The 24,253-nt window shown below is 41.0% G+C and overlaps 1 protein-coding gene across 3 annotated transcripts; it reads right to left on the minus strand.

Moving 5' to 3' along the window:
* Positions 1-1,530: 1,530 nt before the first annotated feature.
* AMACR (alpha-methylacyl-CoA racemase) lies at positions 1,531-21,183 on the minus strand. 3 transcript variants are annotated; one of them, XM_054555011.2, is made up of 5 exons: positions 21,092-21,183; positions 18,562-18,705; positions 17,394-17,554; positions 11,463-11,649; positions 1,531-2,289 (listed from the first exon to the last, which is right to left on the minus strand). In XM_054555011.2, exons 1-5 carry the CDS (start codon positions 21,162-21,164, stop codon positions 1,880-1,882), a joined length of 975 nt encoding a protein of 324 aa, XP_054410986.1. In that variant the 5' UTR covers positions 21,165-21,183; the 3' UTR covers positions 1,531-1,879.
* Positions 21,184-24,253: the final 3,070 nt, after the last annotated feature.

The following is a 24,253-nucleotide window of genomic DNA, read 5'->3' on the forward strand; positions in this document are numbered from 1 at the left end:
CTAGAGCCATTACTCTGGGAACATAATGGCCTAGTGAACAATTTTGTAAAGTATAGTAAAGGCAATTACTATCCTTGCAGATGTGTACAAAGTGAGATGGAAACCTACAAAGGGCCTTAAGAATAGGAGCTAATACTGAGCACCTAGGATGTTAAGGCACTTCACAGGCATTGTCTTAGACACCACAATGATAGAGTGAGATTTGAACCCAAGGCCCTTCTGACTCCACAACTCATAATCACTGTACAAAACTACCCTAGGGTTGAAAAGCACAGGAAGTTTCACAAAGAAGGCTGTGTTCCAGCCCAGTCTGAGTTTGCTAGATCAACAGGCTGGAGCAAAAGGGGTCTTGATAGTCCTGGAAAATAATGATACAGTATATAGAAAGGAATGGCAACAAGAGAGACCATTGCACAGTTAGAAATTTCAGGTAGTCTAACGTAAGTGCCAGGGAACAGGAGGACAGGGATGGGACTGGACAGCTAGATAGAAGTTTTATTGTAAGTAAAGGTTTGATATGCTATGTAAATGAGTTTATATTCTACTCTGTAGGAAAAAAGACCACCACAAGATTTTTGCAGGACTGAAAATTCAGTGTGGTGTCAAAAACATACCCAGTGGAGTAACATGATAATAATAATAAGGCAATGATACTAGAGGTCAAGGCTGATAGGGCAACTGAACCAGAGTCTTGGGAAGAGATAAGAGGGGCCTGAATGAAAAGCGCAATGGGGGATAGGCAGAGGGAATGGATTCAAGTGCCGTTAAAGTAGAATTGACAGCACTTCACTCTTGAGATGTATTCATTTAATAAACATTTACTAAGTTTCTACTATGCACTTGGCACTAGGTCTAGGAACTAGGGATTTTACAATGAATGAACACACAAAATCCCTCATAAAACTCCCATTCTAGTGTGTGTTGGTGGGCTGGCGGGGGTGGGAGGGGAGACTGGGGTTAATAAGCAAATAATGTCAGTAGTGATATAGGGTACAAAGAAAAACAAGATAGGGTGAGGGGACAGCAAGTGATGAGGTCGCTGCTATTTTAGACAGAGGCTAGGAAAGGACTCTCTGCAGGGGGGCAGTTGGCAGTGGCCTCAATGAAGTGAGGATAAGCTGAGGGCCTATGAGGGTGGAGAGAGGCATGGTGGGAATGGAAGCAAGAGACTGGTAAGACAGAGACTTGCCTGGCAGGACTCAGATGATGGCACAATCTGAGAAAAAGAGGCATGTCAGTGAGGCTAACAGGCAGCTGCACAGAGAAGCCCGGCTCCCAGCAGAGAGGGCTAGATGGAAGGGTGGGAGTTATCTGCCGGAAACCTGGAGATCATCTGCCAACATTCCCATTCGAAGACACTGACTGAATGATTTCCTGTCAAATTAAAATGGTCAGCCTTCTCTATTTCAGGACATTCATTCTGTTAAACAATAGAGCCAAAAATATTTCAAGGAGTCACAAAATGCTATTTAAATGGTATTTAAAGGGTTTTCTTGGAAGCATTGCACAAACTTAAAAGCACAAGTGCACTTTAGGGAAAAAGAAAGCTTTATTTCATAAATTACATTATATTAACCCATTCAAAATATAAGTCAAGAATCTTAATATCAACAAATATATTATATCAAGCAAACTGGAAGGCAGAATAACTACCAAAATTTAGTATAAATACCCAAAGTATTTATAAATCAAAAGCCCTAATGATAACCATTTTTAGAATTCAATCATCACTGTAGAATCAGAGTCCATAATTCTTTTCTTGATTAGAGTGGTAGGACACTGCAATACTGTTCCTCCACGTTTCCATGCATACAATGTTATGTGTTACTCTACACTGTAAATGCAGTATTCAAATTCACTTGAGCTGTGGGCCTGGAAGTTAGAGACTAGCTTTTACCTTATTACTTTCAATGATCTTATCTGAGTTAAGCTGATAAATCTCTTCGCGGCTGAATCCAAATTCTTCAAGTATCTCCTCAGTGTGTTCTCCTACAAAAGGATCCCTTTTGAAAGAAGGGATGGCTGGGGTGTTTAACAGCAGAGGTGCAGGGCGGGGACTCACGTCCTGCTCCTCACTGGTGATAAACGAGCCCCGTTCCTTGTGGTGATCATGATGAACAACCTCCTCAAGAGTGAGAACCGGAGTCACACAGGCATCTGCGCCGTCAAAGATTTGACACCACTCTGCCTTCGTCTTCTTTGCAAATACATCTGCAAACTTCTTCTTCATTTCTGGCCAATCATCCATGCTCATCTGATTGGGAAGTTCATCAGACTTTAGTCCAAGTCCTGAGGAAAAATACAATTTCTTAAATTATTATGCTTTGAACAGAGCAATTATAATCAATAAAAATGAATGCTGAGCCCACTGTACTATGCAAAATAAGATGTTCTATAAGGGCTTCTCAAATGAGTCAAGAGAAAAAAATGTAAAATCAGTTTAAGGTTGGAGCCAAAGGCTAAAGAGGGCAGAGGTAGTCAGACTTGTCACTACTAAGATTTTATGATTCATATTTCATCAAAAGTAGTCTGTTTTCAATGGTCTGGTTTCCAGAAATTGATTTCCTACCTCTGAGTAGATTTTGAAAAAAAATTTCCCCAGGGTGTTATTACCAGTCATACTGAGCTAAAATAACTCCCTATTTTCTATAATGTATTCAAACCTTATAAAAAAATAAAATATAAACAATTTTACACATGGCCATCTCAGTTTCCAAGGAAGAAGCCTGAAGACAAATTATTTAATTCAGGATTGCAGTTTTTTAAATACATTCATTTATGTTTATTTTGTTAAAATAAAAGAGCTGGAATGGCCAGGAGTGATGGCATGAGTATAGTGCAAGCTACTCGGGAGGCTGAGGCTGGAGGATTGCTTGAGCCCAGGAGTTCAAGGCCCAGCCTGAGCAACACAGCAAGACCCCCATCATCCATTATCCATCCACCCATCCATCCATCCATACAAACATACATACATTTTAAAAATAAAAGAGCCCAAAAGGGCTTTGCACTAGGATAAAGGACTTGTAAGGTAACCAAAGACTCACGCAAATTGTTCCTATAACAAACAAAACAGAAACTTATTAGCCAGCCAGTCAACAGTGGGGCATGCAGACTTTCCTCTCTGGCATGAAAGGGACTTGAAGGGCCCATCAAGACCACAGTGCAGAGGACATGACAGCAGCTACCTGGGGATTTAACAGGAAAGGTGGCCTCTCTAGCTCTTGACCCCATCTGTGTTTCCTTTACTGACTATGTGGGCCTACCCCTGCAGACATGCCCAAACTCCAGTTCTGATTAAATTATACCCAAAGAGCAGGGCCACTTTACAATAGTTGGTGTAAATGTCCTTTTTCTTCCCCACATAAGCGCATTTTTAAAAGTGCATGGCTAAGTGTCGAATGATAATGAAAGGCCTTTTCTTTATGCATCACACTGTGTGTAAGTTTAGCCAAGTTAATTGAATAATCCTCACTTATAGAATACCTTCCTTCTCTAGCATGTGGACAATCAAGGCTAATTGTAAATTGCTCTGAAGATGGTAAAGTCCCTATAGAGGTAAGAAGACATAAATACTGAAGCCTCTTCTTAAGGTTTTGAGGACTATGAGGAAATAAGAAGAACTAACACAGTTCCAGATTTTTGTAAACAGCCTCCTGTGGGATGTATAAGTACATTTTCTTCTGTAACCACCAGTCTCATTCAAATACCAGGACAGATATGAGGCCATAGTTTCAGGTTATCACTATAATCTACAGGATGTCTTTCACTTGATGTTCTTTCTTGATTGCCCTGAACTCTGTGAGTGAAAGGCACAAAAAATGAGCATTGAGCAAAAAGTAGTGATCTTCACATGCTTTTTAAAACAGTTTCTTTTTATCAGAATGTGATGAGAATCATAACACTAAGTAAAGCTGGAGCCAATATGTTCTCTCTCTAACTTTATAGTTGAGATTACACAGGTCATAGTTTGTATGCTAGAAAAATACCAGAAATCAAAAGCCCCCAGATCCTACCCTAACTCTAACATCCCAATTCCCCCATTATCTACCATCCCTTCGCAGCCCACAATGTCCCATCCTGCCCATGAGCCTGACCAAGGCCACAGGATTAAACACCAGTGGTTTAAGGTGAGCTGTTTGCTGTGCTCCTGACACTCCAATATGGAACTTGGAATCCAGTCCCAAGTCTCAGAATCCGTAATTGTATAAATACAGTTATAGATTGTGGCTAGTTGTTACGGTACAATCACTATGAAATTTCTGGTATTTTAAGTCAAACAGATTTTCAGGAACTAGCCTGGGGACTGAGACACCATTTAAAACTTGGGAAAGCATGTTTTGATTCCAAAAAATAACTACCATACACACACACACACACACACACACACACACACACACACACACAGTTACACAAAATGCTTATTCTTTTAAGTACATGCCATAAACTTTACTGCTTTATAATATTAAGTATATAGTAAGCAGTCAAAATTCATGTTGTAAGTATTCAATGATATATGTCCAGGATGGCAATTGTAAACATGATGATGATTATTATTATTATTATTGTTATTTTTGAGACAGAGTCTCCCTCTGTCACCCAGGCTGGAGTGCAGTGGCATGATCTCAGCTCACTCCAAGCTCTGCCTCCCAGGTTCATGCCATTCTTCCATCTCAGCCTCCCTGTATTTATTTATTTATTTATTTATTTATTTATTTATTTAAGACAGAGTCTCACACTATTGCCTGGGCTGGAGTGCAATGGCACGATCTCAGCTCACTGCAACCTCTGCCTCCCAGGTTCAAGAGATTCTCCTGCCTCAGCCTCCTGAGTAGTTGGGATTACAGGTGCCTGCCACCATGCCCGGCTAATTTTTTGTATTTTTTAGTAGAGATAGGGTTTCACTATGTTGGCCGGGCTGGTCTCAAACTCCTGACCTCATCATCTGCCTGCCTCAGCCTCCCAAAGTGCTGGGATTACAGGTGTGAGCCACCGCACCCGGCCATAAAAATTATTTTCATAATAAAAAGTTGGAAAAAATGTAAATGAACTTGCATAGGGAATTGGTTATATAAATTTTAGTACAGGCAGATCAAAACTATGATATGGCTGCTATATAAAATGGGTGAGGGCGAAGATCTTTTGTACTGACATGAAAGAATGTCTTTGCGATATTGTATAAAAAGCTATAAATTATAAATTTATATAATTATATATATAAATTATAAATTGTAAAACAGAAAATAATTGCTAGGTGTAGTGGCTCACGCCTGTAATCCCAGCACTTTGGAAGGCTGAGGCAGGAGGATCACTTGAGCCCAGGAGTTCAAGACCAACCTGGGCAACACAGTAAGAGCCTGTCTCTACAAAAAAATCAAAAAGTTAGCACAGGTGGCACAGGCCTGTGGTCCCAGCTACACAGGAGGCTGAAGCAGGAGGCTTGCTTAAGCCCAGGAGGTCAAGACTGCAGTAAGCCATGTTTGTGCCACTGCACTCGAGCCTAGGCAACAGTGTAAGACCTTGTCTCAAAAAATAAAATAGAATAGAATAACTGTGGATTTGTATGTGTACAATAAAAATTCTTGAAGGCCACATCGCAAATTTTCCCAAAGTGGAAGAACAAAAGAAAATTTTCCCTTCTTACTTTTTAAAATCTGTATTGCGTTTTTTTCCCTAGCAAACATATCATTTTAAATTTTTATTTCATTTTTGAAAATTGTGGTAAAATATACATAAAGTTTACCACGTCAGCCATTTTTTGGTGCACAGTACTAGGGCATTAAGTACACTCATACTGCTTTACAACTATCACCACCATCCATCTGTACCACACAACTCCTGAACTTTTCATCTTTTCAAACAGAAACTCTGAACCTATTAAACACTAACTCCCGCTTCTACCTCCCCACAGTCCCTGGCAACCACCATTCTACTTTCTGTCTCTATGAACTTGACCACTTTAGATATTTCATGTAGTGGAATCATACAGTATTAGCCCTTTGGTGACTGACTTCTTTCACTCAGCATAATGTCTTCAAGATTCATCTCTGTTGTAACATGTTGGAATTTTCTTGTTTTTTTCAGGCTGAATCACATTCCATTTTATGTCTATACCACATTTTGTGTTTATCCATTCATCTGTTGATGGACACTTGAGTTGCTTCTACCTCTTGGCTATTGTGAATAATAATGTCACTATGAACACAGATATACAAATATCTGTTTGAGTCACTGCCTCCAATTCTTTTGGTTACATACTTAGAAGTGGAATTGCTAGATCATACAATTCTATGTCTAATTTTCTGAGGAAATGCCACGCTGTTTTTGACAGTGGCTACACCACTTCACATTCTCATTGGTAATACACAAGTGTTTCGTTTCCTTACACCCTTGCCAACACTTGTTATTTTGTATTTTTTAGAAATAATAGTTTGAAGGCCAGGAGTGGTGGCTAATCCCAGCACTATGGGAAGCTAAGGCGGGGGGCAGATCACTTGAGGTCAGGAGTTCGAGACCAGCCTGGTCAACATGGTGAAACTCCGTCTCTACTAAAAATACAAAAATTAGCTGGGCATGGTGGTGGGCACCTGTAATCCCAGCTACTCAGGAAGCTGAGGCAGGAGAATCACTTGAACCCAAGAGGCAGAGGTTGCAGTGAGCCGAGATCACGCCACTGCACTCCAGCCTGGGTGACAGAGATCACCCAGCTTTTGAAAATTATCTACTGATAAAACAGCTTTTGAAAATTATCTATTGCTTACCTGATTGTACTATAAGAGACTTGCTATCTCAAAATGTCATAAAATTCTCAATGTTTTCAGATTTTTTTATCCTAGAAAATAGCAGGGACGCAGCAGAGTATGCACCTTAAAAAGATTTTGCATACTTATATTCAGAAACTGAAGATACAGATTAAAGTATGGTCTCAAAGATCTAAAACACAAAGGGGAGTAAATTAGGTATGTAATTAGTACTACCTCAAAAATTATTACTATTATTGTTGTTGTTGTTTTGAGACAGAGTCTCGCTCTGTCACCCAGGCTGGAGGGCAGTGATGCGATCTCAGTGCATTGCCACCTCTGCCTCCCAGGTTCAAGTGATTCTCGTGCCTCAGCCTCCCGAGCAGCTGGGATTACAGACACGCGCCACCATACCTGACTAATTTTTGTATCTTTAGTAGAGACGGGGTTTCACCATGTTGCCCAGGCTGGTCTTGAACTCTTGACCTCAAGTGATCCACCTGCCTTGGCCTCCCAAAGTGCTGGGATTACAGGCACAGCCATCGCACCTGGCCCTCAAAAAATTACTACAGATGTGGGGGTTTGTCCAGTAGGACTTGAGAGAGAAGAAATGTACACTGATTAGTAAAAGTACTATTTTTGTAAATAAATATTATAAAAGAAAGAGAATGCTGAGGCATTTTGGCATGGACTAGGTAGATTAAGTGAAAGGTGATTTAACATGCTATCTCCTATAGCACAAGTCATCTGTCAGCTAAGGATCCTAGGTAAACTTTGAAGGGAGATGAGGGTTAAGGATATCATAAAAGGCAATGGATGCAAAAAGAGGGGGCTATAAAAAAATCAGGGGAGTTACAAAGTTTAAACTCAGCAGAAGAATACACAGGAGAAGGTGATCAGGAGTTAAAGGGTTGGAGCAATGACCCTGCTAGAAAAATGTTGTCTTGTTTCATTTTCGGTGTTTCCAGAAAGGCTCATTCATTGAGGTGAAGTGTGGATGTGAAAAATGAGCACTCCACACATACAGCAGTGCTTCTTCATCCGAGGTTTGGCTTTCTGTGGTTTCAGTTACTCACAGTCAACCATGGTCCGAAAACATTGAATAAAAAATTCCAGAAATAAACAATTCATAAATTTAAATTGCATGCTGTTCTGAGTAGCATGATGCATGATGAAACCTCACATCATCCTGCTCCATCCTGCCTTGGACATGAACCATGTCCATCCCATCCACACTGTGGGGCTATCAGCCCATTAGTCACTTAGTAGCCAACTAGGCTATCAGGTTGACTGCTGCAGTATTGCAGTGCTTGTGTTCAAGTAACCCTTATTTTACTTCCTAAGGGCCCCAAAGGTTGTAGGCAAAGGTGATGCTGGCAATGCGGATATGCCAAAGAGAAGCCTAACGTGCTTCCCTTAAGTGAAAAGGTGAAAGCTCTCAGCTTCAGGGAAGAATAAAACTCATAAGCCGAGGTTGCTAAAATCAACGGTTAAGAATGAATCTTATATTCATGAGATTGTGAAGAAGGGGAGAAGGAAAAAGAAATTCATGCTAGTTTTGCTGTCACAACTCAGACTGAAAAGTTACAGCCACAGTGCATAAGTGCTTAATTAAGATGGAAAACGCATTAACTTTGTGGGTGGAAGACATAAACAGAAACATCTTCCAATTGATAGCAATCAGGTTCAGTACTATGTGCAGCTTAAGGCATCCACTGGGAGTCTTGCAATGCATCCCCCACAGATAAGAGAGGACTACTGCATATGTTTTAAAATAACAGGATACACCAAGGAAGGGAGTTAACTCCAGAGTGGCAGAATGAGAGCCTTCAAAAACCGGCATTAAAGCAATGAGAACACTAACAACTGTTGGAATTAACTTTTTCATAATTCTGGAAATTAAAAGCTTGCAGCAATCCAAGGAGCATTTATTCAAGAAAAACAGCTGAATCTCAGTAAGAGCAGTGAGCTTTGTGGTGTTAGAACTTGTGCTAATTTCATCCCTCTCCCTGTGGTAGCCTTGAAAAACAACTTCCTCTCAACTCTGGTCAGCTCTGAAAACCAGCAGGAGAATAGCCCTGAGAGGAGGAAAAGAAGTTTGGAGCTTCCCCCAAAACCCCATCCCCAGAGAACTGTCATTATTTAGCCTGTCTGGCAGCTCCCTGAAAGGCTCCATTCTCAGGGCTTGTCTTTCTGACTCAGAGCTCACTTTGCTCTAGCCCTAAAATGTTGATTTAAAAAAAAAAAAAAAGGCAATATTTTATCGCAGCTGTCTTAGGTGGTGTTATTTATTGCAGCTAATGAGATGCTGACCAAAAAACTCAAAAGAATAAACTGGGGAATGGGATATCCATAGGGGGCTTTGAAAAACTCCAACATATTCCTGAGAACTTTTTTGCAACTCCTGAGAAGGCCACGCACAAGCACACATGCAGGGCAGTATGAATGCCTGGGAGAGATCTGTAAAGGCCCTCCTCTCTCACCTCTGGCTGACCTTGAGGCTCTTCACAAGCAAGAAGTTAAGGCATACAGTGCCTCAGAAAAAGATGGGAGATTTATTGGTTTAAGGCATTTAAGGGCCAGGCACAGTGACTCATGCCTGAAATCCCAGTACTTTGGGAAGCTGAGGCAGGAGGATAGCTTGAGGTCAGGAGTTCAAGATCAGCCTCAGCAAAATAGCAAGATTCTATTTCCACCAAAAATAAAAAATTAGCCAGGTGTGGTAGTGCGTGCCTGTAGTCCCAGCTACTTGGGAGACCGAAGCCGGAGAATCACTTGTATCCCAGAGTTCAAGGCTGCAGTGGGCTATGATCACACCACTGCACTCCAGCCTTGGCAACAGAGCAAGATCCTGTCCCCTAGATTAAAACAAACAAGCAAACAAAAAAAAAGGCATTTAAGGACATTTCTGTCCAATCATTAGCTGAAGCTAACTCAGCTGACTTCGGTGGCTGCACATGCCAAAGAATACAGATTTAATTTAAGAAAATCATTAAACAAATAGCAACAATAACAAGTCTAGGACTGAGGGGTCCTGAGGAGTCCTGGGAGTTGTCACATTAAATTATTTAAAATGTCCAGTATTTTTTTTTAATTTTATACATTTATTTTCATTAAAACTTATTTAAGTCACTTTGTACCCAGCATGTCCTTAGGTTTTACCCATTCATCAAACTGCTCTGCTGTGAGAGAGCCAAGTTCAATGGCAGTTTCCTTTAAGGTTGATCCATTTTGGGGTGTTGTCTTAGCAATCTCTGCTGTTTTGTCATACCCTATATGAGGGTTGAGAGCTTCACCAGCATTAGCGACTAATTCATTAGCTTCTTGATCCTTTCTTTATTGGTCTGGATTCCCACTATGTAGTTTTCTGTGAAGGAAACTGAAGCATCCCCCAGCAGCCTGAGTGTAACATAAATTTTTAATCATCATTGGCTTGAAAACATCCAACTTAAAATGGCCATTGCTACCTCCAACGGTTACAGCCACACAAAACCCCATGACTTGGGCTGCAACGATGGCCATTGCTTCACACTGAGTAGAGTTTGCCTTGCCTGGCACGATACTGTTTCCTGTTGTATTTTCAGCAAGATCAGTTCTCCCAGACCTGGCCAAGGACCAGAACTCAGAAAATGAATATCATTTGCTATCTTCATCAGACTGCAGGTGGCAGTGTTCATGGCTCCACAGAGCTCCACCAGAGCATCATGAGCAGTCAGAGCTTCCAATTTATTTGGAGCAGTGACAAAAGGCAAGCTTTTTAATTTCTGGACAGAGAGGTACCCTTTATGATCTAGATAAACCATTGTGTTCTTCAATAGTTTTTCCGACTATATTTGAATAGGTGAAGTTAATATGTTTAATCATAAAATGCTTTCGGATGTTTGCAAAAACAATTACTCCATCAGATGAGAACATATCAAAAATTTGAAAAATTTAAAAAAACTCATTCCAGCTATATGCAAACAACTTTTAGTATATGCATCTGAAAAGCTACCAAACATAACAATGAAACTCTAAATTGTAGTAGAAATGTAAATGCACTGTGATCAGCTTTCACATCACTTCAGAGTATATTCTAAAACTTCTTAGATTCTACATTATTTATAGAGTGAACTTTAAATTCAAACATTTCTCAGGAACAAAATGACTCCCATCCAATTATTCAATTAGGGAAGAAGAGATCCCAAATTTTCTTGCTAATTTATGGCAACTTGCCAAGAAGGCAAGAATCTGCAAGACAGGTAATCTGCAAAGGCATAGTGCTATAGTAACATATTCTAACAGAATCTCATTTACCAAAATCTTTCCATGCTCTGGTGACTTCTGACATTGAAGTGCCATAAGGGACATCTACCAAAGAATAGGAGCTGGTAGAATACTGAATGGAAAGCAACCCATGTGAGATCATTTCTAGGGAAGAGTAAGATCTGGGCACACAGGGGCGAGATTATCCAACACAAGGAGTGAACTGTAATAAAAGCACCGAACATCCTACAAAAGGGATTAGTATTTTTAAAACCCTCAGCTATTTTATAGACTAGTAAGACTGCTGGTCAATTTAAAAGCCATGGAAAATGCCCCACATTATACTGATGGCTATAATTAGGTTAATTAGAAAGTGGCTATATAATAAAAGACATCATAGATTCCAAAAGTCTTTAAAATAGAACCAAAGAACATCCACAGCAAAAGGGGAACTGGAGGAGACGTGTGAAGTTTACTTACCTTTAATCAGCAGCTCGTAGAACTGGGGTTCTATTGCCCCAACAGCCATGAATTCCCCATCTGCCGTCCTGTAAGTCGTATAGAAAGGTGCTCCACCATCCAACATGTTCTGTCCTCGAGGTGCTTCCCACAGACTCGATTTCTGAGTTTTCCACAGAAAAGAACTTAAATATGCTGCTCCTTCCACCTTTGAGAAAACAGAATACAAGACAAATCCAGATAACTCAAGTGTCAAAGCATGAATAATTCCTCCTATTCAAGTTAAAAAAAGATTGCATAAAAATTCTTAGAGTATACGAAGATTCTGCCTAATTACACAACTTCTCTGGTATTTCCAGAAAGTGAGTCAGAGCAGTTTGGGTTAAAATAACAATTGGCTGCACTGTTCAGTTCTGAAAATACTTTTAAGACTTAGAAGAAATAACCTTTGCTTTCCATTTCAAATAAGATTGGCAAAATGCTAGTGATTTTTAGCTAGGTGAGGGTACATGGAAGGTCACTATACTATTCTCTCTACTTTTTATAATGTTAAAAACTGCTAAGATAAAAAGTTAAAAATTAAAAGTTTTTAAAAATCCATCTTCTGATCTCCATACCTATAAACACACACATATGTATAAACCATACCACATTTTAAAGGTAAATCACATAACAGTAAAATTTGGCTTATTCTAGCTTGATTCCAATCCCAAGAAAACTGTATTTGAGTATTTAATATATGTTGTATTTCATAATCACTAGGAAGTTATAAAATAAACTAACAATATGGATGACAGGTATGTGCATTTTCTGAGTCCAGGCAAAGTGGTTTGGGAATGCCACCTTCCCACTGAGTCCTAAAGTCATCATGCCACCTTCCCACTGAGTCCTGAAGTAATTACACAATAAAGTACAATTATTACAAGGCTCAAACTCAAAGGCTGGAGGCACTGGTCTATTTGAAGATGATGTTCTGATCTTTATGCCTTTTGTGAGCCTAATGTCTCCAGCACCCCAGGAGGAAGGCCCTCAAGGCATCCTCGTCTCAGAAGTTACCAATAGAGGAGGCCTCATTTTCACTGCTAGCAATTTCTCAGTTACTGACTGTGGAACAACCACAAAATGTATCTTTGGATATATCCAATTTTCCCTCTTAACTTGAAATTTCATGCACATCTGAATTTATGGCTGTGACATTTATTATCACCAAATAGGTGAGTTCATAAGTGGCCTATGGCAGTGCCTTTTTTTGAGGCTGGATTATGGAGATATTAGAGTTCCACGTTTATACACATACACACACACACATATATACACATATGCGTGTATATGTGCATTTTAAATATGTTTTATGTTTATGTTATTTAAGCACACATTTAAAGGTATCCTATACCAAATTCTGACTCATCAGAGCCTCAACTCATTAACATTTGTTGCTAGACTTTAAAATAAAGCTTTTCCTTCCGATTTTGCATAAATCTTACCTTGTATTTGAAACACTATTAAGGAAAACTTTTGTTCTGCATGGTTCTCCTCCCCTCTTAATTTGTGCTTACTCACACAAAACCAACAAGTTAGCACCTTCAATAAGCAAGTGCCTGCTTTCCGCTCACGCTTTGCTTCTCTTAGAGCCTAATGCCGAATCAATAGGGCAATAATAGATGAACTGGAAGCAAGCTTGTCATACAGTGCAAGACAGAGTTTTAGCAGAGAGTTCTGAATACTGTTTATCTGACTTTCATGTTCAGGCCAAAGAATATGAGAAGTTTTTACACACTGTAGTGAGTCGACCTTGAAACAAAATATTTTTGTTCTGCTTCATCATAAATAAAATGCAATCTGAAATTTTAAGCAAGTTTTTAAAAATATAGCGTTTTTTTTTTTTTTTTTTGAAATCGAGTGTCACTCTGTTGCCCAGGTTGGAGTGCAGTGGCACAATCTCAGCTCACTGTAACCTCCGCCTCCAAGGTTCAAGCGATTCTCCTGCCTCAGAATCCTGAGTAGCGGGATTACAGGTGCCTACCACACCCAGCTAATTTTTGTGTAAAAACTCTAGATATTTTTAACTTATCTCTGTAACTCAGGATTTTCCTAACATCCAGTCAAAATGAAATATAGTAATAAACTGAATACTGAAAGCGATGAGACAATCACCCATAAACTCTAACTTCCAGTGTTTGTGTTTAGCAGAACAGCTTCATTGGTCTGACAAAATAATATATAAATATTGAATATATAAACATAAAATGTTTTATGGTAATACAATACCCCTTTAATCTGTTTTATATATATTGAACGTCCTGATGAGACTGCTGAAAAATAGACATGTTAACAGAGTTACAGGTCCAGTTGGGCCCACTAAGGACAAAAACAAGCTGTGGTCTAATCCTTAGCATCAGAGGAGGGTAGAGGACAAGAAATACAGCAGGAACCCTCCTCGTCTCATCATAAGGCCTGGCAGTGGCTGCTCTGGCACACGGCTTCTCTTGCCCCATCACTCATACACCATGCATGCCAGTCGAGAGCCCCCTGACACAGGGAAACCACAGCCTCAATTTGCCACTAACCTTTGATATTGTTAAAAGAAAAACTTTAGACAAATTAATTTAAGAGTTTAACTGAGCAACGAATGACTCATGAATTGGGCAGTCTGTGGAACCAGACTAGGTTCAGAGTGACTAGTGTAGTCCTGTGGCCAGAGAGGACTTATGGACAGAAAATGGAAAATGATGTACAGAAAACAGAAGTGAGGTACAGAAACAGCCGGATTGGTTACAAGTGGGCCTTTGCCTTGTTAGAACACGATTTGAACAGCTGGCCGCCTGTGATTAGTTGAAGTATGGCTGCTGTGATTGGCTGAGACTTGCTGCTTGTTACAAAAGTAGGTTACAGTCTGTTTACACATCCAGTTAGGTCACAGCTCAATATGTAAGAGAAGCCTTTAGGTGGAACTTAAAATACTTAAGGGGGCAGCTTTATGCTACAGTTAATTTAACAACGCTGTGCTCATCATGTGGGCTCAGACTGAGTGTAAATACAGCAAAACGCACTCCATATTCCAGAGTTATCTTAACTACAGTTTCCAAGGAAACAGCACTACAATAAGGCAGCCTCCAGCTCTTCACAGGCAGGCCCAGGTCTGGAATTCTGCTGCTAAACAATGTGAAAACTTTCGGCCCATTAGAAGGTATCTGCCTCCCCCTAATCAGCTTCTGCAATTGCCTGTGTCACAAGCGGTCCTAGTGATGAAGTAATGACTATGATTTACTGATTCTTTTAGCCTTGTGTAATTAGCAAACACTTACTATCCCCTAATGGAAATATGAACCCAGAAGAAAGATTACAACATTTTCACATACCCTAAAACCTTACTATCTTCTTTATTTTATTTATTTATTTTGAGACAGGGTCTCACTCTGTCACCCAGGCTGGAGTGCAGTAGTGTGATCTCAGCTCACTGCAACCTCTGCCCCCTGGGTTCAAGCAATTCTCATGCCTCAGCCTCCCAGGTAGCTGGGACTACAGACGCGTACCACCAAGCCCAGCACTTTTTTGTATTTTAGTAGAGATGGGGTTTCACATGTTGGCCAGGCTGGTCTCGAACTCCTGGCCTCAAGTGATCCACCCACCTCAGGCTCCCAAAGTGCTGGGATTACAGGCGTGAGCCACCATGCCCAGCCAACCTTACTATCTTCTAATCATTATATAATTCTGATTAGCTACATTCTGCTGAAAGCAGCAATCACCTTTTATTTATATTTGATGATAATCAATTGCATCTCTTCGGTAAATTATTCAAATTATTACTAGAGAAGTATCTAGGCTCAGATTCTCCTTAACACTCCCAAGGCTCCATGTTTGCGCTTAGTTCATTCCTTTTGGACCCCAGGGACCATGCCCATGGGGCAGCAGGGGAAGTTGTTGAAAGCAGTGGCTTTAGGGTCCAACTGCCTGGGGCAGTGCTTCGGACCCTTTCCCATCATCTCCTTTAGAGGAAGGCAGTTAACCTCTCCAAGCCTTCAAGTCTTCAATGCCAATGACAGTAGCACGTCTCCCTCAGGGAGTTGTGTGGATAACAGAAGCCCTGTGGAAGGTACTGGTCTTGAGTTTGGCGGGTACTGGTGTAAATCCGGTGCTGCTATCTCATGCAGCGACTATGCCATGACTACGCCAACAGCTGGCCCACAAAAGATAAACCACACTCCCCTGCCGCTGGTACACACTTCAGAGAGGGCACACTGAAAATGTGAGATGTGCCCTGATGACAGTGTCCCACAGGCACACACTCAGTATAGGGCTGGTCATGATTCACCATGAAGAGGAGAAGGAAGCGCAGGCTGAAGCTTTGGAGATGAGGGGGCTTCTGGTAGAAAATGGATTTTGTGAAGATCATCCAGGACCCAATCCAGTTGACACTCTCAGTTTCTAAACTCTTGAGGTATCTACCAACATTTGACCCTCTGACCATTCCTTTCTTTGGTTTCCATGACAACACTCGATTCTGCTTCTCTCCTTAGCTGTCCTCAGCCCTTGCTTCTCTTTTCTGCCCACACATTCCTTAAATGCTGGCGTTCTATCCCCTTTCCTAGTGGATCACATAGTCTCATATGGCTCCCAAATAACTCCGAAATCTGTTTCCAGTCCCTAACCTCAAGTATCCCACCTGGATATCTGAAAGGTCTTTTCAAAACTGAAAAGACCAAAACTGAGTTCCTTTTCTTCTAGTAAAAATAATCACAATGACAAACTTTTACAGAGGGCCCACTGTACGCCAGGCACTGTTCCCACACTGAACAATGGATGAACTCATTGAATTCTCATAGCATCTAACAATGCTATGAGGTGGATGTCATTATTATCTCCATTTTACAAAGGAAACTACAGCACAGAGAGGTTAAGTAACTTGCCCAAGATCACAGAGCTAGTAAATGGCAGAGCTGGGACACAGGTAGTCAGCTACCACTCTATACTCTGACCACTGTGTTCAGCAGTCTTCCCTCAGGACACTAGCAGGTTATCCAAGCCAGAACCGGGAAGCCAGCCTCAACTTCTCCCTCTTCGCTCCCTGTCAGTCCATTATCAATTCCTAGCAATTTTATATCTCCAATGTCCCTTCAATGCAAACCAACTCTACCATTAACTGCTTTAGTACTTGCCCTGATCTCTTCAGCAATAACCCAGCCATTGGTCTCTCTACCTCCAGTCTTGTCTCCTCAAATCCATTCTCCATCCCACCTCCAAATGTCTGTGAAAATGCAAACACGCAGTGGTGGTGCTGGAGTGGGCTCTCTTACCCACTAGCTGTGAGATCTTGAGCAAATGGCTATGCGTCCGTTCCCTCCTCTTTAAAACAACAACGTATTCCAAATGCAGTTTTGAGAATAAGAAGAAATCACACAGCAAATGTGCTCAGCAGAACATGAGGCAAGCACTCAGTGGATGACAGTGAACAAACAGAAGCATTATGATAACAGAGCATCCCCTATAAAATGCAGCAGGAAGGTTTAGACAGGGAGGTCCATTTGACCTTAGCATTCCTAAGAATTTTCTCTACCTGCTGAGGGAGACTTCTTGAACTTTTTTTGAATGACGACTGCTTGAAAATGATATACTAAGCACAAGAGATACTTGGGGAAAATTGTTGAAATATTTAGGTTGGCAAATATTTGGCAAAACCTGCAATTACTTTTGCACCAACCTAAAACAACGTAGGAATCACATGAGTCACAGAAAGTTTAGAGAACTGACTCCAAGGACAGATGATCAAATATGGCATTCTAACAGATATATAAAAGACATAAGTCTATATTAAAAAGAAAAGGATATCCTTGGTAACTTGGCTTGAAACTTCAAATGTCATTTATCTCTTGTCTTCTTCCAAAAAAGGATTTTAAGCAGCCATATCTTAAACTTAGGGACCAGTGGCAGGCATCTACCCCAATTAATACTTACCATATTTGCATCAATGACCTGACCCTTGCCAGTGCGTGTGCGGTCAAAAAGAGCCATTATAATGCCCAATGCGCACATAAGGCCACCACCAGCAAAGTCAGCCAGGAGATTCAGTGGGGCATACGGATTCTCACCACTTCTGCCAATTTTTGAGAGAACACCTACATCATTAAAAACAAATTTAATGTCTCTTTTAAATTTAATCTCTTCTTAAAATAAATATGTGAGCATCTTAGAGGAATAATCAATCTCTCCAGTAGATACTAAGTGAAAGCCAGTATACATCACTTTTCCAAATCTGAGCTTAGTCAGTAAACTCATAAACAGGCTTTCCCTCAAGACAGGATCCTTGTTTTGTTGTTTTCCTCTCTAAAACCTATTCCAGCCAACATTTTCAAATATTGCTAAGTTTTTACTCACTTACTTTTGGAAAAGACAATGATTATTTATTTTGTGGTTTTAAAACAGTAAATGCACTTTCATTCTTAGTAGAAAGAAATGCAAGAAAATACTTGTACACAAGAAAAAAAAGGAATTTAATTTTTAAGTAGATGTGAAAAGCCAATTCTATACCAACTTCTTTCCTCAACTTTTAAATGTGTACTCACAGAAAATCTGAAACGTCCTATAGTCAACAACACATAGTTCTTAGAATTCTGGAATCAGGCCTATCTCACATGTTGTCACAGGCAAAAACTCTAATAAAGTGATATTAGGACCTGAAAACCATGGGCTTTTTTTAGTGCTCATAGAAGTCTGAAACAATGACTCAGGCAATGATTCTCAATATGGTGGGTGGAGATTTCAGGGTGGGGGGGAGAAGTAGCTGTCAGAATCGAACTATGTCAACATTTTCAAACTACAGAGCAACCATCCCTAGTACCCAGTAAGCCTCTTAATTCCTAGCAGGGGTTTGTCTGATAATTGACTCAACAAATGTAGTAAATAAATGATAGTAGTGGGCATGTATTATCCTTCAAACGTGTTAAGGGGAAGGTTGAGAATGATTGTTTCAAGACTCAAACCGATCCATTTTAAACACCCATGCTCTCTTGATTGATTCTGATAAATATTTAAATCTTCACCTTTACAAATTGTTAATCAACATACCTGTAGATCTTGATGGAATAAATTAAAAGTGTAGACTAAATTTTTTTTTCCAACATACCTGACAAAGCCAAATAGTTGATATCGTGGCCAGCTAACCGAGAGAAGCTTCCTGACTGCCCAAATCCACTCAGCCTGGCATAAATAAGCCTTGGATTTTCCCGCTGCAGAATCTCTGGGCCGAGCTGGAGTTTCTCCATGACACCTTAAGAGAAAAGTAACGATCTTCTTAAGAGAGTATGAATTGAGGAGGGAGATAATCCCTTCTCTGAGACAAACATAAAATAGCACCATTGCAAGTAATATTAATAACATTTGCTGTGGGCTAATGGCATGTTTACTGCAGTTAAGGACCCAAAGAGCGCAGCCACCATTTCTGGAATGTGTGGCTTCTTCCCAGGATATAATTTCTCCCAGTACATCCCTGTTTCCCTCTAGGTTTATCTAAGCCTATTTATTCAATCCCCAGAGCAGGGTCTCATCCCTTTAGTAAATCCCTTTTCTCTCTTTCTATAACGCATCGGTGTTTACCACATCCCACCTTAGCTGCACTTGCTGGTACATGCATACTCTTATCTTCCCTATCAGCTCATGAGCTCCTCCTGCAGCATTCACACCTGATGTTTCCACAGGCGCTAAAGTGCCTAGCATCAGTACCTTCACGAAAAAGTTTAGCACCCATCTGTAGAAAGAGTGGTTAGTGACAATAGTACCTGAGAGTTTTTAAGCTATCAACAAGTATAATATTTATAGCACAAACCCCAGGTAACCAGCACCTGAAATTTCCTGGGATTAAAAGTAATCAAAATTACATAATAAACTCACTGTCTTTACCTTCCTAAGGCTAAAATAAATCACAGAAAACATCTAGTCATCTACCTAAACACCAGTCACAACTCCTCACCCGGAGGCTATATCCATATTCCCAGCCGACCTTCCTCCTAATTATATGACCTTGGACAAGCCTCCCTCATCTTAAATGGAGCATTCTTAAATTATTACATAATCTTAATTATTAAATCATTATTGTTACAAGCCTCAAATACAGCTGTGAGGATTAAATGAGTTAACGCATTTAAATAAGCCGGCTGTGCCATAGGCATTCATTCATTTACCATTTACCGATTTCCCACTATAGACCAGGCAATGCTTTGGATTTCTACTTGAACAAAGTTATTCCGGCAGCTGTCTGAGAATCCACTGAAGTGATACCAGCCCCAAACACCAGTTTTTAAAAGGCTGTCACACCAGTGTCAAGGCAGTTGCAGCAGGTATGGAGAGAAATAGTCCGAGTGGGCTAAGGAGCAAAATGATTGTATTGATGATCATTGAAATTGGATGTCAAAGGAAGACTGGAGTCCATGATGAAGTACAAGTTTGAGATTCAGGCATTCACTGAAATAAATAATACAGAAGGTGGAGATGCTGTTTTAGAAGGAAGAAGGAAAGGCTCAGTTTGGGATTTGTGGAAGCTGCCTGGCGGGCAGCCTTGACGGCGATGCCCAGGACCTGTGTATGCCAGCGTCCGCGGCTCTGAGAGGGGGAAGTCTACAAAAAGGTGAAAATGATGGGAATGGGTAACGGAGCTTCAGGGAGCAGATGCTGAGACTTAGAACGCCAGCATTTCAGGCAGGGAGCGTTAGCCTGGGCCCGTGGATGGCTTGAGGGTACAGCACTCCAAAACGGTAGCCGAATGACCGCCTATATGCAGTTTTCCAGGAAGGGAATCCTATGGCTTTCATTAGATTCTCACAGGGTTCAAGACCCTCAATTAATTAAGAAAGGCAAATACGGAACGTTTCTTAGAAAAAAAAAAAAAAGAGGAATTTGGGAAGGAGTCAGAGAGGCAAAAGGAGAAACCGGGCAACAGCAGTATCTCAGAACCCAAGTTTTGGACAATCCAGTTTGGGATGAATGATCACTAACAATACCCTAGGAGACAAAAATCTAGAAGGCTGGGGCCGACAAGGGTTCTTGCGGCAACAGGGCAAAGGTGTGGCGGGTGCAGCCTCGATCGAACGGCCAGGCCCCTCCCCTCCGTGGGAACTTCCCGAGAGCAGCCCGCGGGGCCCGGGCTCACCGCGGCGGAAGGGCTCCAGCAGCACATCCGACCGCTCACACAGACGCCGCAGCACGGCGGCTCCCCGCGGCTGCTTCAGGTCCAGCACTAGCGAGCGCTTGCCCCGGCCCAAGCGGCTCACGTCATAGCGGGAGCCAGGCCGGTCCACGCGTACCACCCGCGCCCCGAAGTCCGCTAGGACCATAGCACAGAACGGGCCCGGGGCCAGGCCGGAGAGCTCCACGACCGAGATGCCCTGCAGTGCCATGGCGCTTCCCAGTGCCCCCTGAAGGAAACTGAGCAGCCCTTCGCCCCAGCCCAGCGGCCTGCAAGAAGCCCTCCCAAGGTCCGGCGCCGCGCCCCAAATGCATCACCCGCGTCCCTCTTTTGTGGGCCTGCGCGAGCCCGCGGAGTCTGCGCACTGGCGCGCTTCCCCACCCCCGGCCTCCCGGGACCGCCAGTGCCAAATGCACCAGGTTGCTTTCCTTTTCCTGCAACCTAAATTGCTGAGTCCTAAATTGCAGGGACTGACCTTTGGAGCTCCTGCTACCGTCCTCTCTGGACGCTTTTATTGTGACCATGGCGATCCCCAGCCGTTGTACCATTCGAGCCCCTACTCCTGCCTTGCTCTAGGGAAATAAAATAACGTAAACACGTAAGAACAATGCGAAAGCGTTTTCTTCCCTAGGCTACAGATTGTCTTCTTCACCGCCCCTGCTTAGCTAGCTAGCTAGCTGGCAATTTAATCCAGAAACGGCTTGCGATCCCTCCTAGATGCACTCGTTTTGAGTTAGAAACCCTGTGGATTACATGTCTTTTTAAAAAAGTTTAGACTACAGTAGGAAAATTATTTTAGTATCAGAAGAACATCAGGGGTGTAGTACTCATCAGAGCTAAATGAGAGCGCTTTAAAAATGTTAGTTTGTCTTCTGCCATTTCTACAGAAAGCTGCAATTTCAGGTTTTCAACCTAGTAAGTGGTATTTAAGAAAAAAAAAAGCAATCGCAAATAGCCCCACTGCTTTTACAAATCATTTTTTCTTTTCTATGTATAGCCTGTCAGGTGGCCTAATGTAATTTTTGACATCTCTAGGAATTTGCATAGAACCAGAAATGAGTGCCAGAGATATGCCTGCACTAATCTTAAGTGGGGATTTATGTATTTCTCAAGCAAGTGATTAAAGCAAAAGTAGGCACGATTGTAATCAAGATCTTTTAGGCAAGAAAGTAATGATGAGTTTTAGAATTATTTTAGGACTCTGTGGCTTTCTCTTCATAGAAATAGAAAAAAGAAATTGTATAAAACCACAAAAAATCCTGAATAGCCAAAGCAACACTGAACAAAAAGAACAAAGCGGGAAGCAACACACTACCAGAATTCAAATTATACTACCAAGGTATAGTAACCAAAACAGCATTCTATTGGCATAAAATAGACATGAAGACCAATGGAATAGAATAAAGAACCCCAAAATAAATCCGTATATTTACAGCCAGCTGATTATCAATAAAAACACCAAGAACATACATTAAGAACATTCTATTCAACAAGTAGTTCTGGAAAAACTGGAAATCCATATGCAGAAGAATGAAACTAGACCACTATCCCTCACCATACACAAAAATCAAGTCAGAGTGGATTAAAAAACTTAGACGTACAACCCAAAACTATAAAACTACTATAAGAAAACAGATAAAACACTTCAGGACATTGACCTAGGCACAGATTTTATGACTAAGACTTCAAAAGCACAGGCAACAAAAACAAAAAATAGGCAAATGGGACTATATTAAACTAAAAAGCTTCTGCACAACAGAGGAAACAACAGAATAAAGAAACAACTTATTGAATAGAAGAAAATATTTTGCAAATTATTCATCCAACAAGTGACTAATATGCAGAATATACAAGAAACTCAAACAACTCAAAAGAAAAAATGAAATGATCTCGTTAAAAAGTGGGCACAGGATCTGAACAGACATTTCTCAAAAGGCATACAAATGGCCAACAGGTATATGAAAAAGTGCTCAACATCACTAATCATCAGGGAAATGCAAATCAAAACCACAATGAGGTATCATCTTACTTCAGTTAGACTGGCTATTATCAAAAAGACAAAAAATAACAAATGCTGGCAAAGACGCAGAGAAGAGGAACTTATATATACTGTTGGTGGGAATGTAAATTAGTTTAGCCATTATGGAAAACAGTATGGAGGTTTGTGAGAAAACTAAAAATAGAACTTCTATATGATCCAGCAGTCCCACTACTGGATATATGTCCAAAAGTATCAGGGGAACCCGCCCCCAATATTTCAACGTACGTTCTTTCTATTTTCCCTAAGTGTCGGCCAGTCTGAGAAATGAAGGGAAAGAGTACAAAGAGAAGAATTTTACAGCTGGGCCACCAGGGGTGACATCACGTATCAGTGGGTCCGTGATGCCCACCTGAGCCGCAAAACCAGCAAGTTTTTATTAAGGATTTCAAAAGGGGAGGAGGTTTAAGAACAGGAAGTAAGTCACAAAGATCACATGCTTCAAAGGGCAAAAAACAAGAACAAAGATCACATGCTTCTGAGGCCAATAAAGATCACAAGGCAAAGGGCAAAGCAAAGATCACAAGGCAAAAGGCAAAATCAAAAACTCCTGATAAGGATCTATGTTCAGCTGTGCACATATTGTCTTGATAAACATCTTAAGAGAAATCAGTATGTCAAAGGAACACCTGTACCCACATGTTTATTGTAGCACTATTCACAATAGCCAAAATATGGAATCAACTTGAGTGTCCATTACTGGATGAATGGACAAAGAAAATGTGTACATATACACAATAAAATACTGTTTGGTCACAAAAAAAGGATGAAATCCTGTCATCTGCAGCAAAATGGATGGAACTCGAGGTCATTATGTCAAGTGAAATAAACTAGACACAGAAAGAAAAGTATCACACGTTCTCACTCAGATGTGGGAGCTAAAAATTTAATCTCATAAAGAGTAGAATGATAGGGGGGCAGAGATGAAGAGAGATTGGATAATGGGTATGAACATGTAGTTAGATAGAAGGAATAAATAATAGCTACATAATAGTATTTGATAGCACAGTTGGGTGACTATAGTTAACAACGGTATATGGTAAATTTCAAAATAGTGGCCAGATGCAGTGGCTCACGCCTGTGATCCCAGCATTTTGGGGGGTTGATGCAGCAGGATCACTTAAGGCCAGAAGTTCGAAACCAGCCTGGACAACATAGTGAGACCCCATCTCTACAAAAAACTTGAAAAATTGGTGAAACCCTGTCTTTACTGAAAATATGAAAATTAGCTGGGCATGGTGGTGCGTGTCTGTAATCCCAGCTACCAAGGAGGCTGAGACAGGAGAATCACTTGAACCAGGGAGGCGGAGGTTGCAGTGAGCTGAGATCGCGCCACTGCACTCCAGCCTGGGCGACAGAGCAAGACTGTGTCTTGGAAAAAAAAAAAAAATCTTGAAAAGTTATCTGGATGTGGTATACACCTATAAACCTACTAGCTCATGAGGCTGAGGTCTGAGGATCACTTGGGCCCACGAGTTTGAGGCTTCAGTGAGCTATAATCACACCACTGCATTCCAGCTTGGGAGACAGAGTGAGATCCTATTCCAAAAAGCAAAACAAAACAAAAAAACAAAAACAAACAAATAAAAAGCTAGAAGA

Source organism: Pongo abelii, chromosome 4, assembly GCF_028885655.2.
Source record: "Pongo abelii isolate AG06213 chromosome 4, NHGRI_mPonAbe1-v2.0_pri, whole genome shotgun sequence".
Taxonomy (NCBI): domain Eukaryota; kingdom Metazoa; phylum Chordata; class Mammalia; order Primates; family Hominidae; genus Pongo; species Pongo abelii.